We start from the raw sequence: 19,817 nt of genomic DNA, 5'->3' as shown, positions 1-19,817 counted from the left end.
ATGGAATAAAGCCCTTAATGTGTGTCCGCCACCCAGTTCTGTTTAATTTTGGTTGGTGGTCTACAAAAGCAGGGCTTATTTTTGTTCTGTCCCCCCCCTTGAAACTAGCTCAGGTATTGCTGTGGGATTCTTGTCCTTGAAATACAGACTAAGGCGCAGTGAGTAAATGTGTGTGTGTGTGTGTGTGTGTGTGTGTGTGTGTGTGTGTGTGAATTAATGAGGCAGACTGTATTAGCCTGGTCCTTATAAAAGCACACAGTCTGTGTATGAGTGAATGTGTGTTCATCTTGAAACAAAAAACATGTTGTTTTAGCCCATCCATAATATAAAAACACTTGACTTTTTTTTCCCAATTACCTGAAAGAGACATATCAACTCAAGTTAAATCAAAGGAATGTTATACGCATGTGAGGAAAACAGGGCAAAAATGATGACCAGTAAAAGACAACTCAGTGTCCTCCTAAAATGACCTCCTAAATCCTATTTAGTCCTGTAGTTATAGCTGCTCCATTTTCAGAAAAAAACAATATCCAGCTCAGTCATAATCTCAATGTATTAATCCCATAGGCATCTGAATCACTGGTTAATCTCTATTCCCATGGCTGCGGTTTCCTCCCTCTGCTATACCTTTGGTGTCAGTGTGTGTGCGTGGTGTTTGCGCGTGTGTGTCCTGTCTATTCCCATTGAGCGCTGCATTAATTGCATTTCAATAATTAAATGTCTTTCAAATCAGCCTTGCGAAACAAAACGAGCAGGGAGGGGAGAAGCACTCGTGCACAGTGTGTGACTACCAAACATAACCTTGGTTTTGTGTTTGTGCACATGTTGTGTGTGTGTGTGTGTGTGTGTGTGTGTGTGTGTGTGTGTGTGCAGGAGGATTGAAGTTACATTGTCATTAAAAACTTCAGCATTGAGAACAGAGGAAATGTGTAGTGACCATTTTCCAAGGCTAGAATCAAACTTGTTATTTGCTCCAGTGCAAAATAACCCCCCCCCCCCCCCAAGTGATCACCATGAAACTAAACAGCTTGTTTTTCTGAAACAGATGGTCACTCATGTTTTGATTAAACTGTCTTATTAAATAAACAGAATATTAGTGAAAGCAAAAAGAAAGGTGGGTGAAGTACATTTTCTAAATGAGCTCCCACACACACACTCAGGCTGCAGGTTTGTCCCTGCACAGCCTGCTGCTGCAAAGACACTGAGGGGTTCATCCTGGCCAGAGAGGGGGATGAGGGTGTGGAAAGAAGGAGGTCAGGAGTTAAAGCAGGGAGTTCTAGAGAGGCAGAGAGAGGAAATGATTTGAATTAAGAGTTTAAATTCACTTCCTGTATAAAAATGTGCCGAAGTGAAATGAAATGCATCTGTGTTGGTGACAGATGATCAATACGTGAAGTCAAAAAGAAACCTCTAAAATGAATTCCATTCTTTTGGATGTATATAGTTGATGTATAGTTACCTTACAATATTTTAAAATAGTCCCAGTTTAAGGTGTGAACATGTTGGAAATCAAATTACAAAACGCCACAAAAGATTGTCCAAATGTAACGTTAATGTGATGTCATGACACAGTATGAGTCAAGCTTTTAGTCCGCTCTGTATAAATCTGAAGGTTGATAGATGCGCACACACACACACACACACACACACACACACACACACACACACACACACACACACACACACACACACACACACACACAGACACACACACAGAGATGTTCCTAGAATTGATCTGCTGATTGATTGGTTTCATTGAGGGATGTGCTGAGTGTAGAAAAGGGGACAATGAGGGAGAGGAAGATCTCTGAGTAGAGGGTTGAAATGGTTGATCGTTCAAACCAATATGTTCCTCTTACTTGAACCATACAGCAGCAATGAAGAGAATAAATACCAAGTCAAATTCAATTATTTTCCTGATTGGCTCACTTGTCCACACTGCCATGCATACATAAGTTAGCACCTAACCATCCCACCACCCCCCTGAAGAATGCCAACTTCTGTCTTTTATATTATCTTCTGTCCTTTATTTTCTGTTTCCTTTTCTAACTTAGACACACACACACACACTGAGATATATGTTTGCACACGTTCCTCCCTCAGGACTAGTTGATAGTGACCTTTCTTGTTCTCTGGTGTCTCCCTGGTCTTTAGTGAATTTGAGAAAGCCTCCAGTCTTTTCACTTTTCCACTGACCCCATATCGGGGCTGATCCAATTACAGCTCAAAGCCCCCATGCTCCCACACAGTGCTGCAGCTAACAGCGTATGTTTGTCTGCGTTTAAGAGTGTGTTTTCTGATATTAAGACAGAAACTGTTGAGTGTGTCTTGGCAGACTGTGCATAGGGTATAGGCAAACATCTTGCGGGAGGATGTTCGATATCTCTGGCTCAGAGTCAAAGCTGGAATCAGCACAGAAGCTTGTCTCTTAGCTTTCCAGTGAGCTTTACTCTCTTTATTTATGTCTTCCTCACTTGTGCAGATGTCTTTCCTGCGTATCTTCTTTTGTTTGTTTGGTCTCTATTTGTCTTTTTTTAATCCTCACTCTGTCTCTCTTAGTCTATTAAACTGTCTTTATACCTTTTTATCTACGTGTGTGTTCCTCTCCCTGTGGGTGTCTCTGTTATCAAGGATTAATAAAGGGTTGTTAACCTCTGTTTGCCCTCTGTGGAGTGTACAGTGAGCATCGCGGGACTCCAGGCTGCTTTCCTAGCTTGTCATGTTATTTTCTAATAAGGGTCTGACTGCACTAACACCCTATGGGCTGCAGAAAGGTGATTCCTGTCTGCCACTGGAACAGATAGACGTGCAGGGTAGAATTTACAGTAGACACACATCACAGTCACATTAGACTAATGGAAATAGCTTTTTAATGGAGCGAATGTTTGTGAGGAAAAGTTCATTTCAGTGTTTGATATTGCAATGACAGGGTTCTCTGAGAATACTAAATAATGCCAAGATATATGCCATTATGTATACATAATATCTACATACCATGTAAATATGTGCAAATAAAAAAAGGATAAAGGCTTCTTTAAAATGATAAACAATCCCTTCACTATTAGTGATACTATTTCTCTCTCCACCAACGGCTATTTGTATCAGAGCAAAGAATAATAATCTATGACACATTTTACTTTCCCTCTCTGATCTGGAGAGAACGCTCTGGGTTTTAACAAAAACTTGACTTACATGGGACTTAGTTTATAACCAAGAGCGTGTACATGTTCAACTATTGACAGCTGATTATGTTTATTAAGCCTGCACCTCACCTCAACCGCTAATATCATCAAAACTGCCCATCACAGTTTTTTTTTTACAGAATACATTTTGCAGTAGGAAAAAGCTCTGGTGTAAATAATCAAATGAATCACCGCTGATGTTCACTTAGCTGCAACAGTGTCAGGGTCCTTCTATTGAGCCGAGCTGAGCCACCGTTGAGCCACATTATTGTGAAACGAGCAGCAAAATAAAGCTTCACCTTTCACATTAGCACCCAATAAAATGTGTCACCCTGGTATACATATTTCAGGCTGTGTCTGTCTACAGATACAAAGTCATACTGGGTTATAGTTGTTCTGGTCCCAAGGATTATTTGTGATTAAACTAAACTCACATGTAGGCTACATTTTATTTAAGAGTAATTTGCTGAAATATATTGCCTTGTAAAATGAGAAAAGGGAAACATGACATGTTCTTTTAATACATTACAGATGTTTTATTTTACATACTTTACCTGAGGGAAATTCTGGTTCACACACTTTCATTGAGAGCCATGCGCCTCACAAAGATAGACCCTAAATACACACAAGCAGGACCCGTGGAGAGATGTTACACACTGCTTGACAGAGCTGTTGGGGGGTTTGGTGACTTGGTCAAGGGCACCTCAGCAGTAGTCAGGAAGTGACCTGGCACCTCTCCAGCTACCAGACCAACTTCCGTATTTTTGGTCCGCATCGGAACTTGAACCAGCGACCCTCTGCTTTGCAACCCAAGTCCCTCGGACTGTGCTACCGCCATGTATATCGTAAAACACTTACCGCAAGCCTCTACAAAACCACGTTGGAGTGGGAGTAAAAGTAGTATTAAAGATGCAGAGTGGAGTTTTTCATAATATAAAAAGATAATTATCATGGAATTCTTAATAAATAAGATGAAGTTTTCCATCTACAATCTCCAAAATATAAATTGTCTATTTGTCTCATCTATTACAATTTACACGCAAGGTTTGTCCTCTTCCCACTGCTTATTCCTAACTAAAAAAGTTTAAACACCAACTCATTTTGCATACAATTTCACAAAATTTGGGTCTTTATCAACAACGTTTGCTTTGGTATAATGATACAGAGTATGGTAATTTAAATGCTGTTGCCTGGTTGCTGTAGGTGCAACCAGAGGCGTGAAGCAAAGAGGTCGACTTGATTGATGAATTGTAGCCACTTTATCAGGCACAGTAATGAAAGTCCCCACCCGCCATAAGAGGGAAGTGCTTTCTTTGTCCTAGACTGCAGCTCTGCCCAGCGCTGGGCTTTAGTGCAGCCTCCCTGTGAAAAAGTTCTGCCATATTCTACACATCAGGTGAGGGACAAGTGTCTATTTGTTAAAAAAAAAAACAAAAAAAAAAACAGAACGGTTAGACACTTACATACTGTAGATGTGGAAATATGATATTAATGATGTGGGTTTGATCACTCCAGTGTGTGTGTGTGTGTGTGTGTGTGTGTGTGTGTGTGTGTGTGTGTGTGTGTGTGTGTGTGTGTGTGTGTGTGTGTGTGTGTGTGTGTGTGTCTGTGTGTGTGTCTGTGTGTGTGTCTGTGTCTGTGTCTGTGTTTGCATGCCTGCTTGCATTTAACTCGTTTCAAGTACAGAACAAAAAGCAGAAGCGGGCACTATGGCGTCTCCAAGGAAAACTTGAAAGTCATGAATGATAATCAGACTCCATTATCTCTGTTCTGCAGAGCGCTTTTTAAGTTAGACATATTCAGATTTCCCCTGCCATCTTTTGCAGAGCGTCCATAGCGGAAATGCAGACTTTTTCAGGGCAAGACATAATCATAGACATCATTTTCTGCAAGTTTATTCCCAGAGGCACAGGCCAGGATGAAATGGGAGTTTAGCACTTTCACAGACTTCGTTAAAGTCCCTATGAGCTTGAGCGGTTTGGAAGTGTACTCAGAGCCTATAAGTGTAGCGCTGTGCTGTGATTTGAGCTGAAGCAAAGGGGGAGCTTCTGTTGGGGGACTTTTCTGTAGCTTCATAATGATCACTTCAGAGGAAAGAAGAAAAGCGGGGATGTGCCTTGTTTTTGAAATAAAAATCCTCTGTGTGTGTGTGTGTGTGTGTGTGTGTGTGTGTGTGTGTGTGTGTGTGTGTGTGTGTGTGTGTGTGTGTGTGTGTGTGTGTGTGTGTGTGTGTGTGTGTGTGTGTGTGTGTGTGCATCAGGCATCAGGCAAAGTCAAACAGAACTGGAGCTGGTGTTAGAAGTCCGCTCAGAGAAGGGCTCCGTGAGACAGAAAATGCTGAGTCGTGTGTGGAGAAAAAAAAGGGAAAGACGGTTTATCTGTCTACATGGAAGGAGGAAGATATCTTTTAAGGGAAAAAATTCTCTCTGTCAGCTTGGCAAAACAGAAAATGTCCATCACTACCGGTTGCCTTGGTAACCTTGGCTTGGAAGAGTCTATGGAGTTATGTTTTTCAATATGTGTGTGTGTGTGTGTGTGTGTGTACCTGTGTACGTGAACTTTGAATAAGAATGTCCATGTTTGATACATTTTCCCCCTGGCCTCTGAAGCATTTCGCCTTAAGGTGTTGGGTTTAAATGGCAGAAAGATTTGGGGTAGATGCGGTGGGTTTGGGAAACATCACCTTTTAATTGTCTAAATGTCAACTGGCGATTAATTCTGCCGGAGAATTAGGATTACACGGACAGATTAAAGGCTTGCTTTTAAAGGCCAGTAAGTTTAATTGCATGGAATTAATCATGTTGTCGGAATTAAGCCGTTGCAACTTAAACCCGGAGAGATTTCCTGACATACTCAGCTCTTTAAGTCACAGGGGAACATTTTATAGACAGGTTTTGGGTTTCCCCACCTACCTGTGAGGCATGCTGGGAACCCCACCTGAGCGGATTGGAGCCAAAGTTTGGCTCAAGTGTGGGCTTCCTTCTCAGACAGTGCCGTAAACTCAAAAGGTCAAAATGGTGTCACCGTTACAAGTAATAGCCAGCCACCCATGGTGTTATTATCCACCCACACGTGCACACTTGAACACAGACACACAGTGGAGCACTCACAATTATGCTCCGCACTACTTTCCCTGGCTTAGCTGCATGGCTGCGTCTTTCCTTACAGAAAGTAGGGCTGGCTGTCTCAGAAAAGTTCAGCTCCCACAGCTCAGAAGGTCAGGAACATTACCTCCATTTACATCTCTGCCAGCGGCCCCCACCGCTCCCTCAGCCTCTCTAACTCTCTCTAAATCTGTCCCTCTCTGCGCAATGTCTGACTCACTGCTGACAACTCAGAGTAGGTGAAGACACGTGACTGACAGTCTATCTATTTTCAACACTGAAGTTTTGTTGCCTCTGGGATGCATTTTCAAGCTCGAATCAACTTCAAATGATGGCGTCCTTATTGAACCAAACCACCACGTCTGTGTCTGTTTCCGTTTAAAGGTTTGAAAAGACGTTTAGAATCTGATTTTTTTAAGAGCTGATTTATTTCTAAATGTTCTGTTTTAGTTGAATTAGAGTTCACCGCTGCCAACCGAGACACAAAAACTATCCAGGAACTGGGGTCGGCTGTGGATCAGTGGTAGAGTCGGTCATCTCTCAAGGTTAAGGGGTTCAATCCCCAGCTCCTGCAGCCACATGTCCGATGTGTCCTTGGGCAAGACGCTTAACCTCAAATGGCTCCCGCTGCTTCCTCGGCAGCGTGTGAATGAGCATGAATGGATTAGTTAATACCCTAGACTGTAAATATTAATGGACAAAGCCCGAGTGACGTCAACCATCTTGTTACTGCAGGGGGCTTTTGGAGTCACATGGATGGCTGTCTCCATGCCGGAAATGTCGTCTCACCCTAACTTTCAGTCAACCTAACAACAGAGCTGGAGCTGAGGCAGGTTTTAAGTCTCTTACATCACACCCACCTGTAGGTCAGGTCAGCTACATGCCTTATAATGACTAACCTTCATAAAATCAAAATGAGTGAGTTATTTAAAAATTCACCCGACTGTTTGTGACAGTGGAGACTTGAGCTAATCAGATCAATTTGGTTTATTTAAACTCAGGCTGTAAACATGGTCATTTCAGTTGTAAAAACTGGCTTTTTTGATGGGGCGTGTATGTGACGTCCAGTGCTTCATTTTTTAACACCAGAGGTTGCGACATGCTGTATACTGATGGACACTTCACTTAGCAGCCTCTGCCATCAGTTTGTGAGTGGGTGTGAATCAGTAGACGTGACCTGCAGTGTAAAAAGCTCTTTGAGCAGTCAGAAGCGCTATACGAGCTCAAGTCCATTTACCATTTACAATTAATTGATGAAGCATCCTGCTATTAAAGGAGCCAAATCATACGAATCATTAAATATAACATCATTACATAATTCAATGTGTCCTCCTCTGATTTGGCTAACACTTTTTTGGACACAGTGTATGGATGCAGTCAACAATAAGACAACATTCTGCATTCAGTAGTCAGTCACCAAAACCAATACTGCACATGTCTATCTTGAGGTTCATCCCAATGCATGCAGTATTAACTCTTGGCAGCCAGCCCTTTTATTACAACACAATTTTGCATTTTGAGTTCATTTCCTGTGCTGTCTTGTGGACTCTCCTGTGAGGTGTCTTGTGATTGTAAATATGTTTGATGTCTTTTGTAAGTACCTGCTTTAGGACTACTGAGGAAATGTAGCTTTTGTGCTAATTTCCAGCATATTTCCACAGATGTGTATTGCTGATGTGTTGATTAATTTGTGCTATGCTAATTCCAAAACTTGAATGAATACGTTTGCTAAATTTTAAGAAAAGTAAAAAAAACAGTAGTCAGTCATTTTCTTTCTATAAGTAATTAATTCAACTAGCTGGGTGCCTCTATCTGCATGCATTACTCAGACAGAATTTTAAAAAAGTTTTGAAGATAAACATTTAGGATATATGCAAAATTGCTCAAGTAAGAAGAGCAGCACAATGGCACATTTAGTGTTGACTCCAAAAAAAGAGCTCTCGGGCTGAACTGTACTTTTGGGGAGAACAAATCATTTTTCTTTTCAATCATTACTGAAGTGGTCATTTTTGTAAAGAGTGTTTAAAAATGCCACATGTTGCTTGATTCTGTCCACAAATAACGAATTACTCTCGGATCCGTTGACTTCATTCTCCAGTTTATTTCACTTGAGAGTTTCCATATTTTTCGTGAAACCATGCCAACTTGATATCGACAAATCTGAACTTAAACACGATCAAAAATCGTTCAGCGTGACACTCCGACCCATTCCACCACGGACAAAGACCTTATCGTTTTAGAATATATTGCCCTTTTCTTTAAAATAGGATCAGGGTCATAATGTATTGAGACAATGCTGTGAACATTTAAACATGAACTAAAAAAAAGTCAGGGGCTGTGTGACTTATTTCCATCATGTGAGGCAGCTCTGTAGAGACAAATGATTTTCCATTTGGTAATTCAAGTGGATGTGAATCCATCTGACAGTTTGGTCAGTGCCATAGCTGTCAAAAGAAGTTTGTCAGAAGAGTTATCAAGGGAGTAAAAACAAGAGGAGACCTTGACCGTCTGCTCAGAGGGACATTAAGTGGAAGTGACGGGGGCAGTGTGTGTTTCGAAAGAGAAGGAGAAACCCTACTTTGAAATCTTTTGGGCTTGCTGCAGTGAATTGTGAAACGTGCAGAGCTGGACAGCTGTGTGTGTCGTTTAATCATGCTGCTCTCAGGCTGATGCTTACAATACCCTGTTACATGAAAAGACACAAACACAAACAATGACAGCATATCATTCTGAGCCACTGTGCTCATTTTGAAAATGACCATCCTGCGGAGTGTTTTGAAAACTCGCATAGTTTCAATTTTCGTCAACGGTGGTATTCCTTCATGCGTTATTAATGGTGTTATGGAAAACAGCAGATATCTATGGCTGCAGAAATACAGATGATTAGAATCTAGTGGTGGACAAAACAGGATTACTGACGACACAATATGGCCCATGATAATGATAATACAACAATGCAGCCACTCTGCCGGGATTGATATATTGTTAGACAATCAAGATACATCTCGATATCTGATCAACTTAAGACAACAATAAGCCCTTAAAAAGATAAGCCCAGGATCAATATTTATTCACTGCAATTTGGTGTCAGTTTCAAATCTTCTCATGCTTCTTCTCTTCACTTCTTTTTTAAAATTGTTTATTTTGCCTTTTATGTTTAGAGACAGGACAGTAGATAGAGCTAGAAGTCAGAGAGAGAGAGAGAGAGAGAGAGTGGGGAATGACATGTGGGAAAGGAGCCTCGTGTTGGACCCAAACCCGAGCTGTCGCTTGAGGGATTACGTCTCCGCACATGTGGCATGTGCGCTAACCGCTAGGCTACTGGCGCCCCCTTCTTAACTTCTTTTTACTTCCGTTCTTGTCTGACATTATCCTGCGGTCTTCTACTTTCGACCCCTATTAACTGCTGGTCACATTACTTTCATTGATGTCGTAAACACCATGTCATGCAGTAGCAGCGGGGGTGAATCAAATTGCATGGAAATCTATTTAGTCCATGGTATTTTTGATTTTTCATGTATCACACTAGTCAGGAAGAGGATATATTGCCTTATTGATATTTTGTCCCACCTGTAATAGAATCAATACGTTGCTTAATTTAGTCTCCTTAAGGCATTTGTGTACAGTAAAGAGAAAAAAAAAAACATGGAAAAACTAATCCTATAATGGATTTGACCCATTAATGGGTCCCTCAGGCAGGACTGCTTTATTTTGGAGAGAAAATACTTTGTCACATGCCAGAGCACAGCAGAGGACAGGACTGTACCCAGCAGGATGGTCCACTCATTTTCTGGCTGCTGCCCATTGTTGTTGCTGTTGACAATCAGGTACATTGAGAGCACAGTCACCTGCAGTCCCCCCTCATACAGAAGCAGCCAGCAGATTCCAGCCCTGCATGGGACTGCTAATAGAGTCCTCTTTTCAAACCGATGACAACAACACAGCAGAGAGACTAACAACAAAACAAGCGTCCATGTGATATTTCAAACTTTTTTCCCATCTATCTCTCTACTCTCCATCTCTCTGAATATTTATACTATATGTCATTCATGTCATTACTCCGCTTTTTTTAAATTTATTTGGGTAGCAGAAAACAATGTTGCCTGGCAACAACAGCACCAGAGAGATGGCGCAGTGTGTGTATATTCCTTGTATTTTTAAGAGGTAGAAAGGGAGGGCTAAGGAATCAGGAAAGGTATGGAAAGTAGAAAAATGATAGAGAAGACAAGATGGGTGATGATAGACGACGCAGGGATGAGGGGGAGAAGAGGAGATGAGGGGAAGGATGGAGGCCTCTTCTCAATCAGTCATTCTGTTCAGACAGAGTGGAAGTCGCTTGTTAACATACAAAGGCTCACATGCAGAGAGAGAGAGAGAGAGAGTAAAGTCAGATTTGAAGGAAAAAGGCTGATTTAACTCAAGATGATAAGAATGGCAATAAAATATGCATGAGCTCATTTAGCAGACGTGCTCAGAGTAGTACAGACTGCAGTCAGCAGTACATCTGTACAGTTACAGTTTATTCTTTTTTGTTTATTACATCTATCTCATTCTCTCGCATTATCATCCTCTCTCCATCTCTTTCTCTGTAATTTTTTCTGTTCCTTTTCTTTCTCCCCCCTCTCACCCATTCTATCTCTTCTTTGAACCTTTGTCCCTCTCTGATATTCTCAGAATCCATACGTTCCTTCTTTCTCATTTCAAAGAACTTTTCAAACAATTATTAAGTCGTCATTCTGTTTCTAGGTTCTCCTCTGCTCACAGGTTCAAATTGTTTCCAGCTATTTTTCTTCATAAACACATTCCTTTTCTTGTGTTCACGGTTAAATTGGCAGAGTGATTGACCGACGGATGTTTTCTGTCTCTCTTTTTCATCATCCTACATCCCCGCTCCCTCTCCTTTCATCTCTGTCTCCCTCCCCTTTCTGAAAATCCTCTTGTCCTTCATCTCTCTTTCTCCTCATGCGATAATCTTCTCTACCTTTATCTCTCCCTCTCTCTCCCCTCTGCAATCCTCCTCTCTCCACCTTCCCCTCTCTCTCCCCTCTGCAATCCTCTCTCCACTTCTGCCGCTGTCCCTCCCCAAACCTAATTCTGTCTTTCATCTTGCCCTTTCTCCATCCTCATCTGTTCCTTCCACACTTCTTTTGCCGCCCACCCCTTCCCATTTTCTATAATTTCCTTTCCCTTAATCCATTCATCCATCTTTCTATCATTTTATATCCTATTTCCCTTCCTTGTGCCTCATTCTCTCTCAAATCCTCTCTTCCCCCTTCAATCTCTTTTTCTTTCCTTTTCCTCCATTCATCCCTCTTTCCCTCAGCTATCTGTGGTCTGCGCTGCGATGTTGACCCTGGAAGTTTTGTCCCCGCTCCTCCTCCCGCTCCTCCTCCCCTCCATCCTGTTTCCACGCTACTGTTGCCGGGCGGCGGATATTCCGGAGGACACTACATCAGAGTTCTCGGTCAGACTGTACCACCAGCTGCAGGCAGTGGGGGATCAGGACAACATCATTTTCTCCCCGCTGAGTGTGGCTGTGGCCCTCGGCATGGTGGAGCTGGGAGCCAAGGGGACGTCGCTGGAGGAGATCCGACAGGCGGTGGGATTCAGCCACCTCCTGCCAGGTGAGAGACACATTCAGAGACACAAGATCACCAGGATCAGTTCTGAGAAACTTCAAAGTCTTCAAAGAGGAGTTCAAAGTTTGACTTAAATGTGCAGTTATAAAAAAAATCTATTGATATTTAATTCAAGGGGTTCTCTACATGAAGTTTAGTGAACTTGTCACAAGGAGCTCTTCTCAGCCTGTGAAATCTTTGGGTTTGTTCACTGCAGTTTTCTAAAAATCCACACAACAAAACCCTGATGATGTCATCTTGATGAGTTTTTTTTTTTCCTTATCAAAAAGCCTGGATTACAACTAGATTTGTGGAGTTTGAAAGATTTTGTATTGCTAAGGTGGTCTAATGAAAGATGCTTTCCAGTTGCTTAAATGTTGTTTTTTTTTTCTCTCTGGCTAAACCAATCTAACATTTAAATGCCTTGGCCTCTGCTGCTTCAATATTGACTGTCCTGTTTTTAATGTTTCTCTTGTGAGTCACCTACGTCTTAGGATGGGCGACAACTAGAGCATAATTTAATGTTTATAAACTTATATGACCCGTGACAGAAGAAGTGCCACTTTTAAATATTCCTGCTGTGCTAAAGATCTCTTTTTAAAAAGGGAACATGCCCACGTCTTTCATATTTTTCTTTTGTATTCTTACTTAGAAATTCTTTATTGCAGTACCCTTGATAAAGTAAAAACCAACTGAAGGACCTTAAAGACATTTTATTTCAAAACCACCATGCATCAAATCTTTTCCACAGGTCTGTACTCTGTTAACTCACCGACAGTTTGAGTGTGTACGTCTCCCTCTGTTCTCCAGGCGTGGAGTTCTCTTTGCTCCAGAACCTGACCGCAGCGCTGTCAGATGATGACACCAACTACGTGATCCGGTTTGCCAACAGCCTCTTCCTGCAGGAGGGCGTCACCTTTAACCCCGAGTTTCTGCACCTGATGAGAAAGTACTTCAGGGCGGAGGTGGAAACTGTAGACTTCAGCGAATCAGCAGCCGTTGCCGAGCAGATCAACAGCTGGGTGGAAAATCATACCGAGAGTGAGTGAGAGAGGGAAGGGGGAAGAAAGGGAATGATATAAACAAGGGCTTACTAAATAAGTAACTACATTGTAATCACTGCATAATGTAGAGGGACAAGCAGCGACAAACACATTTATGGTACTTATTTCCAGCAGTGTGCACGACTTTGAAATCTGCAACACAGAAGGCTTTACTTGGAATATTACATTTGTATATATCCTTACACACCGTACAAATCCCTCACTCCAGGTAAAATCCGTGAGCTGCTTTCAGCTGAGGACTTCAGTAGCGTGACCCGCTTGACCCTGGTGAACGCCATCTACTTCAGGGGCTCCTGGAAAAACCAGTTCAGGCCAGAGAACACCAGAACCTTCTCCTTCAGCAAAGACGACGGCTCTGAGGTCCAGACGCTCATGATGTACCAACAGGGAGACTTCTACTACGGTAGGGAACAGACTGTGTGTGTGTGTGTGTGTGTGTGTGTGTGTGTGTGTGCACTTTTTTTTACGGAGACGTGGAATTTCATCTTATTTTTCTGGAGGTTATTTAAAATGTTAATCTTAGATTTAAAATATTCATATTGGGAGGGTTATTCCCATCAAAGGCTCCTTTTGTTCTGCTCAGTGAGCTCTGCTTCTACAACTTTTTTCACTTGTATAAACTCTCTCAAGGTGTATGAGATAGTAAGACATTTAAAGGACATTTTGTTCACACCTGATTTGGTTACATATTGCAGATAAACTTGAATTGACTTTACTGTATAATATGCCAGTCTGTGTTCATTCATACAGTACCGACTTACAAAGGCTTCAATTTGATATTACATTTTCATAAAATGATATGTATGCCCATGCAAACCTTTTGTTTCAATGGAAGAAAATACATTTCAAATAGAAATGACTGAAACAAAATAATCTACTACAACTTTTATTTGGATCTGCAACTAACCTTACAATATATCTAGTGTTACACTATTGCAATAAGCTTAATATAAATTATATTTAAGTTATATTTTAATTACAAAAGACTTTAAAATAAAACCAAACAAGCCAAAACACTCAGCTCAGGTTTCATTCACAGCTCAGGTGATGATGTGCTTTAAGAAGAATCAAGGAAAACCCGTTATCATGAAGGCAGAGACAAGCAGGATAAGGATTACAGAACAACTGTCATCGATTGTTCACGTCAGATGTCAGTTTGAAAAGCCCCAGGATGATGAACACCATGTGAAATGAATTGCTTCGTCTATTTGTCACAAAATAGTACAAACATTCCTGGAGCTTAATATGGCATCCTTAAAGTATTTCTTTGTTTATACCAATACTAATATTTATATATATATATATATATATATATATATATATCTGTAGCCCTGATGTATTAAAGGCTCTTTATGCATACCCCTCTGAGTGCTTCAATAGCTTCTAAGTTGGATCCCCGCGCTGAAGAGCACCAGAGGGACTAATTCTTTTCAAACATTTTCAAAACATTTTTCAACACCCATGCAGCATCTGCTTGCCGTACATCCTCATATTGAAAACTCTGTGAAGTTAGCATTTTTGGCTTATAAAAACAAAAACTAAATGATATAACAAGGGTCTAGATTTGCTTCAATATTATTTAACATTAATTGTTTAGGGTTTTTTTTTGCTTTTTTTCCCCACCTAACTGATTTATTTATTTTTAGGCTGTATTATGTAGAGATGTAAAAGGCAGACATGTTACAGTCTGGTTTTCATGTTGGGAAAGTCATCATGAAGTTTTATTTTCCCTTTAAATTTAAGGCTTTTTTTATGAAAATATCTGTACTGTGGCTTTTTGAGATGTTTGCACTTTCTGTATCATCTGTGTATCAGGTACAGATCGTCGTGAGGTGCTAGCCTGTGTTTACCTAGTCCTAAAGGCTGTTTTAATAATGCTGTTACATCTTAGTGATTCCAGTCTGTCTTTTTTCTCATCATTTGACGAACTGCCAAAGACAGAAAAAAAACAGATTCTAACTGCACTGCTGCTAAAATTGACGCATTGGGTTATTTTGGTGCAGTCTTAGTGTTTGTAGTGAGATGGCACAATTTCATACACCTACGTTCACATGGTGCACACAGACTCATCCTCACACACTCAGGATCAAGGGAATCTGTGAATGTGTGATCTGCTGTGTGTGTAATGAGCATAATGAGTGTTTGTGTGTTCTTAAGAATGCAGAACAGGGACAGGTCCCTGGAGGGAAGGCTGCATTTGCTTTCTCTTTTTGAAACACAATCATATTGGTTAAAGTAAAATGTTCAGTGGAGCCCTGCCCACCTCTCTCTCTTTGCAATGTTTCCTCACTCTGCATCAGTTGCCACTACACAGAATGTTACATACTGTATAAGTTAATGAGGGATGAAAAGTCTTATTCGTCTAATTTTCCCTTTTAAGCAGCTTCAAACGGAAAACCATGTGCAAAGATTGGGCGTTGTTAATTGCTCCATAATCAACATGACTCAGGAAAAAAAAGTCAGTAAAGTAATCTTACATGTAGTTGTTTTGTGTATAAAAGGATTACGGTGAACCGTTGTTGGCTTGTCTTGTGAAGAATTATTATCTTTTTTTTTAATTACACACAGTATAGAGAGCAAGTCTTTTGCAGCTCCACCTCAAGGCTACAACATATCACTTCTAAGCCCCTGTTCGAGTAACTCTAAGAAGATATTAGCTCTTTCTCCCTTTTCTTCTCTCCCTACTGGGATTTATTTCCTTCCTGAAAACAGTCGTGTGCAAACACACTCCTGACACGCAATCCTTTCCTGCGAAATTGAATTTTTTTTTTTGTTGAGATCTCAGCAGAGCCTTTTCAGCACTACAGGAATAAAAACAGTACGCATGTAATACCTTTTACACAGCAAGTGTGACTAAAGCCATTTAAGTGAAGCACCAGTGGATTTTAATGAGTACATCAGTAAAAGGACCACACACCTTGTAATCAATACATTCAATCTATCTGCTTAAATATCTTACAATTGGGTAGGTTAATCCTCAAAAAAAAACATCACTGCAGACACCAATTCATGTGTTTGCATACCTTTAATGCCTACATCTCTGTGTCCTCCTGGTCAGGTGAGTTCAGCGATGGCTCAACGGAAGCAGGCGGCGTGTACCAGGTATTGGAGATGCCGTATGAGGGAGAGGACATGTCCATGATGATCGTTCTGCCCCGGCAGGAGGTACCACTGGCATCCCTGGAGCCCATCATCAAGGCACAGCTGCTGGAGGAATGGGCTAACAATGTCAAACGGCAGAAGGTGGAGGTCTACCTACCTAGGTGAGTGAAGACTCACACATACACTGACAAATTCATTCTTGTATTCTTGGAGACGCTCCAGAAGTTGTTCTGTATTCCCAGTTTACCCCCAACATGCCTTTGCTACTAGATACAAACTTAATTAGCTCAACATCTTGGATTTCTGGTTAATGCTTATATTTCCCAGAATCCAAAGCACACAGAGAATGTCCCCTGTGTAAGTTGTATTTTTCATTCAGTAAGTGGAAAGAGCTCTAACAACATTGATGCATTTTTCCTATTTTTAAATTGCACCCTCTATAATTGGAACTCCCTGTAGGATTTGTTTATTCCTGTAAGTGATAAATTGCTCTCCATAAAACTGATTTTTAATTCTAAGGGCACAAACATTGCAGCTGCAAGAATAAATAATGTAGCCTGCGTTTGGTTAGTTACCATAGATGTAAAAAAATGTCAAAATGTAAATTGTAACCACACAGTGAAGGCCACTTAAATGTTGAATGGTCAAATGTTCTTTTAAAATAAGGATAGCATATCATCGGGTTGATGTTTGATACATTTTAGCCTCTGCAATATCTCCAAAAGTTACAATAAGATACACAATTGGGTAGTTTTATGTTGCAGCCCACATCTCACAAGTCATCTAAAAATACATGACTTCAGGGACAGTAGTAGCAGTCTGTAAGGACTTGGGTTGGGAACCAGAGGGTCGATGGTTCAAGTCCTAGTTGTTGTTGAGTTGGTCTGGTTGCTGGAGAGGTGCCTTTTAGCAAGACACTGAACCCCCAACAGCTCTGGTGTGCTCCCTGTGTAGCAGCCCCACACCAATTCTCCACTAATGCATGTCCACAGGTCCTGGTAGTGTATGTGTGAAATTCAGGCCTATGTGTTTGAGAAGCATGTCTCTCAGTAACAGTCATACTGTTACGCCCCACCATAAGGGGCTAACAACAATCTACAAATTGACCTATTAAAATACTTAAAACAGCTTAACAAGTCAAAAAAGAATGGATTTATTATCAACACGACAAACTAAATGATAACAAAGATCAACTTAGAAACAAAACACAACAAACAATCCCTGACTGAGAGCCACAGCAGTCCCAACTCCAAATGCCTCTCTTTCTGCAGCCAGCACTGGGCTTTTAAGCTCTGAGGCCAGGTGTGCCTCGTTGTGCAATTAGTTGCTTCACCTGGGCTGGAGAACAGAAAGGGAAAAGGGACGAACAGTACAGGGACACATACAGCCGTAACAATACAAACAACTGTTTTTTTCTGATCGATATTGACAGGTTCAAAGTGGAGCAGAAGATTGACCTGAGGAGCATCCTGAAGGAACTTGGAATAAAGAACATCTTCACCAATGATGCTGATCTGTCTGCTATGACAGGTAACTTTCAGCTGTGTTGGAACCCACCACAGCCAAAATTAAATAAATAAACAAAAAAAAGAAACAGATAAGATCCAAATGGTAAGAGAAATGAAATTCCAGAACAGTTTAACATGAGAATTTGATTTAGTATTTCTGCTCCTTAGCTGCAGTGAAGTAGCCTCCAGTACTTTTCTAAGGTAACCAAGGTAACTGGCACAGAGTGGGCAGGTCAGAGCTGTCACATCATCGGGCAAAAATAGATCCAGAAAGAGACGGATAGAGAGATACAGCAGAGTTAGAAAGATTGAGACATGAATAAGATATGATAATATGCATCAAATAAAAAAAAGAGTGGTGATTCAGTTCATGAGTAGCTAAAATGCTCCCTCCATAATAACTGTAAATCCAACCAAAATAAATATCTTAACAAACCTTGTCAAACCCAATTGATGACCCGGTCCGAAACAGCTTGTTCTGACTGGTCAGTTGGAGGAACTGTTATATTGTGAATCTGCAGGAAGTACGAGGCTTTTAGTTGTAAAGCACATATTGTTCTAGAATCCTTAACTCCACACGACGTGCCTTACTCTGGCAGATAGGTAAGATACAGTGTTTTTATATGCTTCCATCAAATCATCAGGATTTTCCTGCATGATGGGACCTTGTACTCTGGTTTCTTATGTGATTTTATTGAAAAATGAGAACAATCTGTACCCTAAGCTTGAAAGGTTTGCTTCTGCACAGACTAAAAGAGTGTCATTCTAAGATTAAACTCCACATCACACCATCTTCTCATCTCAGACTGACTGATCCCTATTGTAAAGACAAGGTGATAATTTGTGTTCTTTTATGTGTGTGTGTGTGTGTGTGTGTGTGTGTGTGTGTGTGTAACAGATGGTAAGGACCTCTTCATTGGGAAGGCCGTGCAGAAGGCTTACCTGGAGGTGACAGAGGAGGGGGCAGAGGGAGCTGTTGGGTCAGGTAGACTTTTTCTTTTATTTCGCTCCATAATTTTTACTGATCAAAAACATTATTACATCCAAAAAAATGTCGTTGCATGAATGGATCACTTTGGAAACCTTAACTCAATAAATCACTGCCCCCCTCCGTTGAAAGTAAAGGTCGTGTCTGCTCTCTCTTAGGAATGATTGCCCTGACTAGGACCCTGGTGCTGTACCCACAGGTCATGGCTGATCACCCATTCTTCTTTGTCATTAGAAACCGGAGGACAGGTATGTATATCTCGGTGCATGTGAACATACCGCTGATATAAATATGTCATTTTACCTGACTTTGCATTGTCCATCCCCCCCCCTACTCCACAGGGTCCATCATCTTCATGGGCAGGGTCATGACCCCTGAAGTCATCGAGCCCAACGACCACGACTTTGACTCCATGTAATAATGGTGTGAGGTCCCCCAATCTCAGCCAATCAGATCCAGACATCATAAACGCTGCCTATCTTACTATTGCCATCTTCAGCTGTGTTTTATACTCTTGAAAAAAAGACATATAAACTAAATACTATACAATATATTATATATTGAAATATGACATATGAACTATAATGTGACTGTGTTTTGATACTGTAAGCTTTAATCTCTTGGATACAGAAAAGGGGAAGATGTACATATTCTCTAGTAAAGAATGGTTTGTATATGAGCAAAAAGAACACATGAAATGTAATCCACGCACAACCCCTTTAAGTTTAGCGGCTTCGTACTCACCTGCTACCACACACATGATGCACAAAATAATTTTCTCTCTACTTAAACAAATCTCCTCTTTCTTACTCCAGATGCAGTATGCACACACTGTAATTTTCACACCTTAAAAATATCTGTACATTAGACATTATGTTCTATACTTGACTTGTGTCATATATGCTCAATATTTATTGCAGAATACACATGTGCAAACATTTTCTTCAAATAAAATGAATCTTAGTAACATATCTTCTATATCTACAGAAAGTATTCTAGTCGTTTTTTACACTACAGGCACATGGCTAATCTGCTGATGAACTAATATGCCTTATCACATCTGAGTGGTTGGTTTAGCCCCAGCTGGGCATCTCACAGGTGAGCAGAGGGACTGCATAACTATGGCAGGTTGCTATAGAAACAAAAAGGGGCAAGATGTGCTATACTGTTCTGGATGTACATACAGGGAGAAACAGTAACACCAGCTGTATTCAGTCTTTACAAAATAAAAACATGAATGTGTTCCCATTA

At 40.9% G+C, this 19,817-nt stretch overlaps 1 protein-coding gene across 4 annotated transcripts in view; it reads left to right on the top strand.

The window, feature by feature from the left end:
- serpini1 (serpin peptidase inhibitor, clade I (neuroserpin), member 1) overlaps positions 1-19,817 on the top strand; it is a 21,531-nt gene extending 1,714 nt beyond the window's left edge. For 3 of the 4 annotated variants that reach the window (XM_061046254.1, XM_061046255.1, XM_061046251.1), the window contains exons 2-9: positions 11,610-11,910; positions 12,715-12,945; positions 13,177-13,371; positions 16,027-16,231; positions 17,503-17,600; positions 18,477-18,563; positions 18,725-18,814; positions 18,908-19,817. In XM_061046254.1, the coding sequence (XP_060902237.1) occupies positions 11,631-11,910; positions 12,715-12,945; positions 13,177-13,371; positions 16,027-16,231; positions 17,503-17,600; positions 18,477-18,563; positions 18,725-18,814; positions 18,908-18,984 (1,263 nt within the window). In that variant the 5' untranslated portion in view covers positions 11,610-11,630 and the 3' untranslated portion in view covers positions 18,985-19,817. Of the gene's footprint in view, positions 1-108; positions 159-11,609; positions 11,911-12,714; positions 12,946-13,176; positions 13,372-16,026; positions 16,232-17,502; positions 17,601-18,476; positions 18,564-18,724; positions 18,815-18,907 lie in introns of all 4 variants that reach the window. The other variant, XM_061046252.1, reaches the window with a different exon arrangement.

The sequence above is a fragment of the Labrus mixtus genome, chromosome 9 (assembly GCF_963584025.1).
Source record: "Labrus mixtus chromosome 9, fLabMix1.1, whole genome shotgun sequence".
NCBI classification, from domain to species: Eukaryota; Metazoa; Chordata; class Actinopteri; order Labriformes; family Labridae; genus Labrus; species Labrus mixtus.
This window is presented reverse-complemented; position numbering and strand designations above follow the sequence as displayed.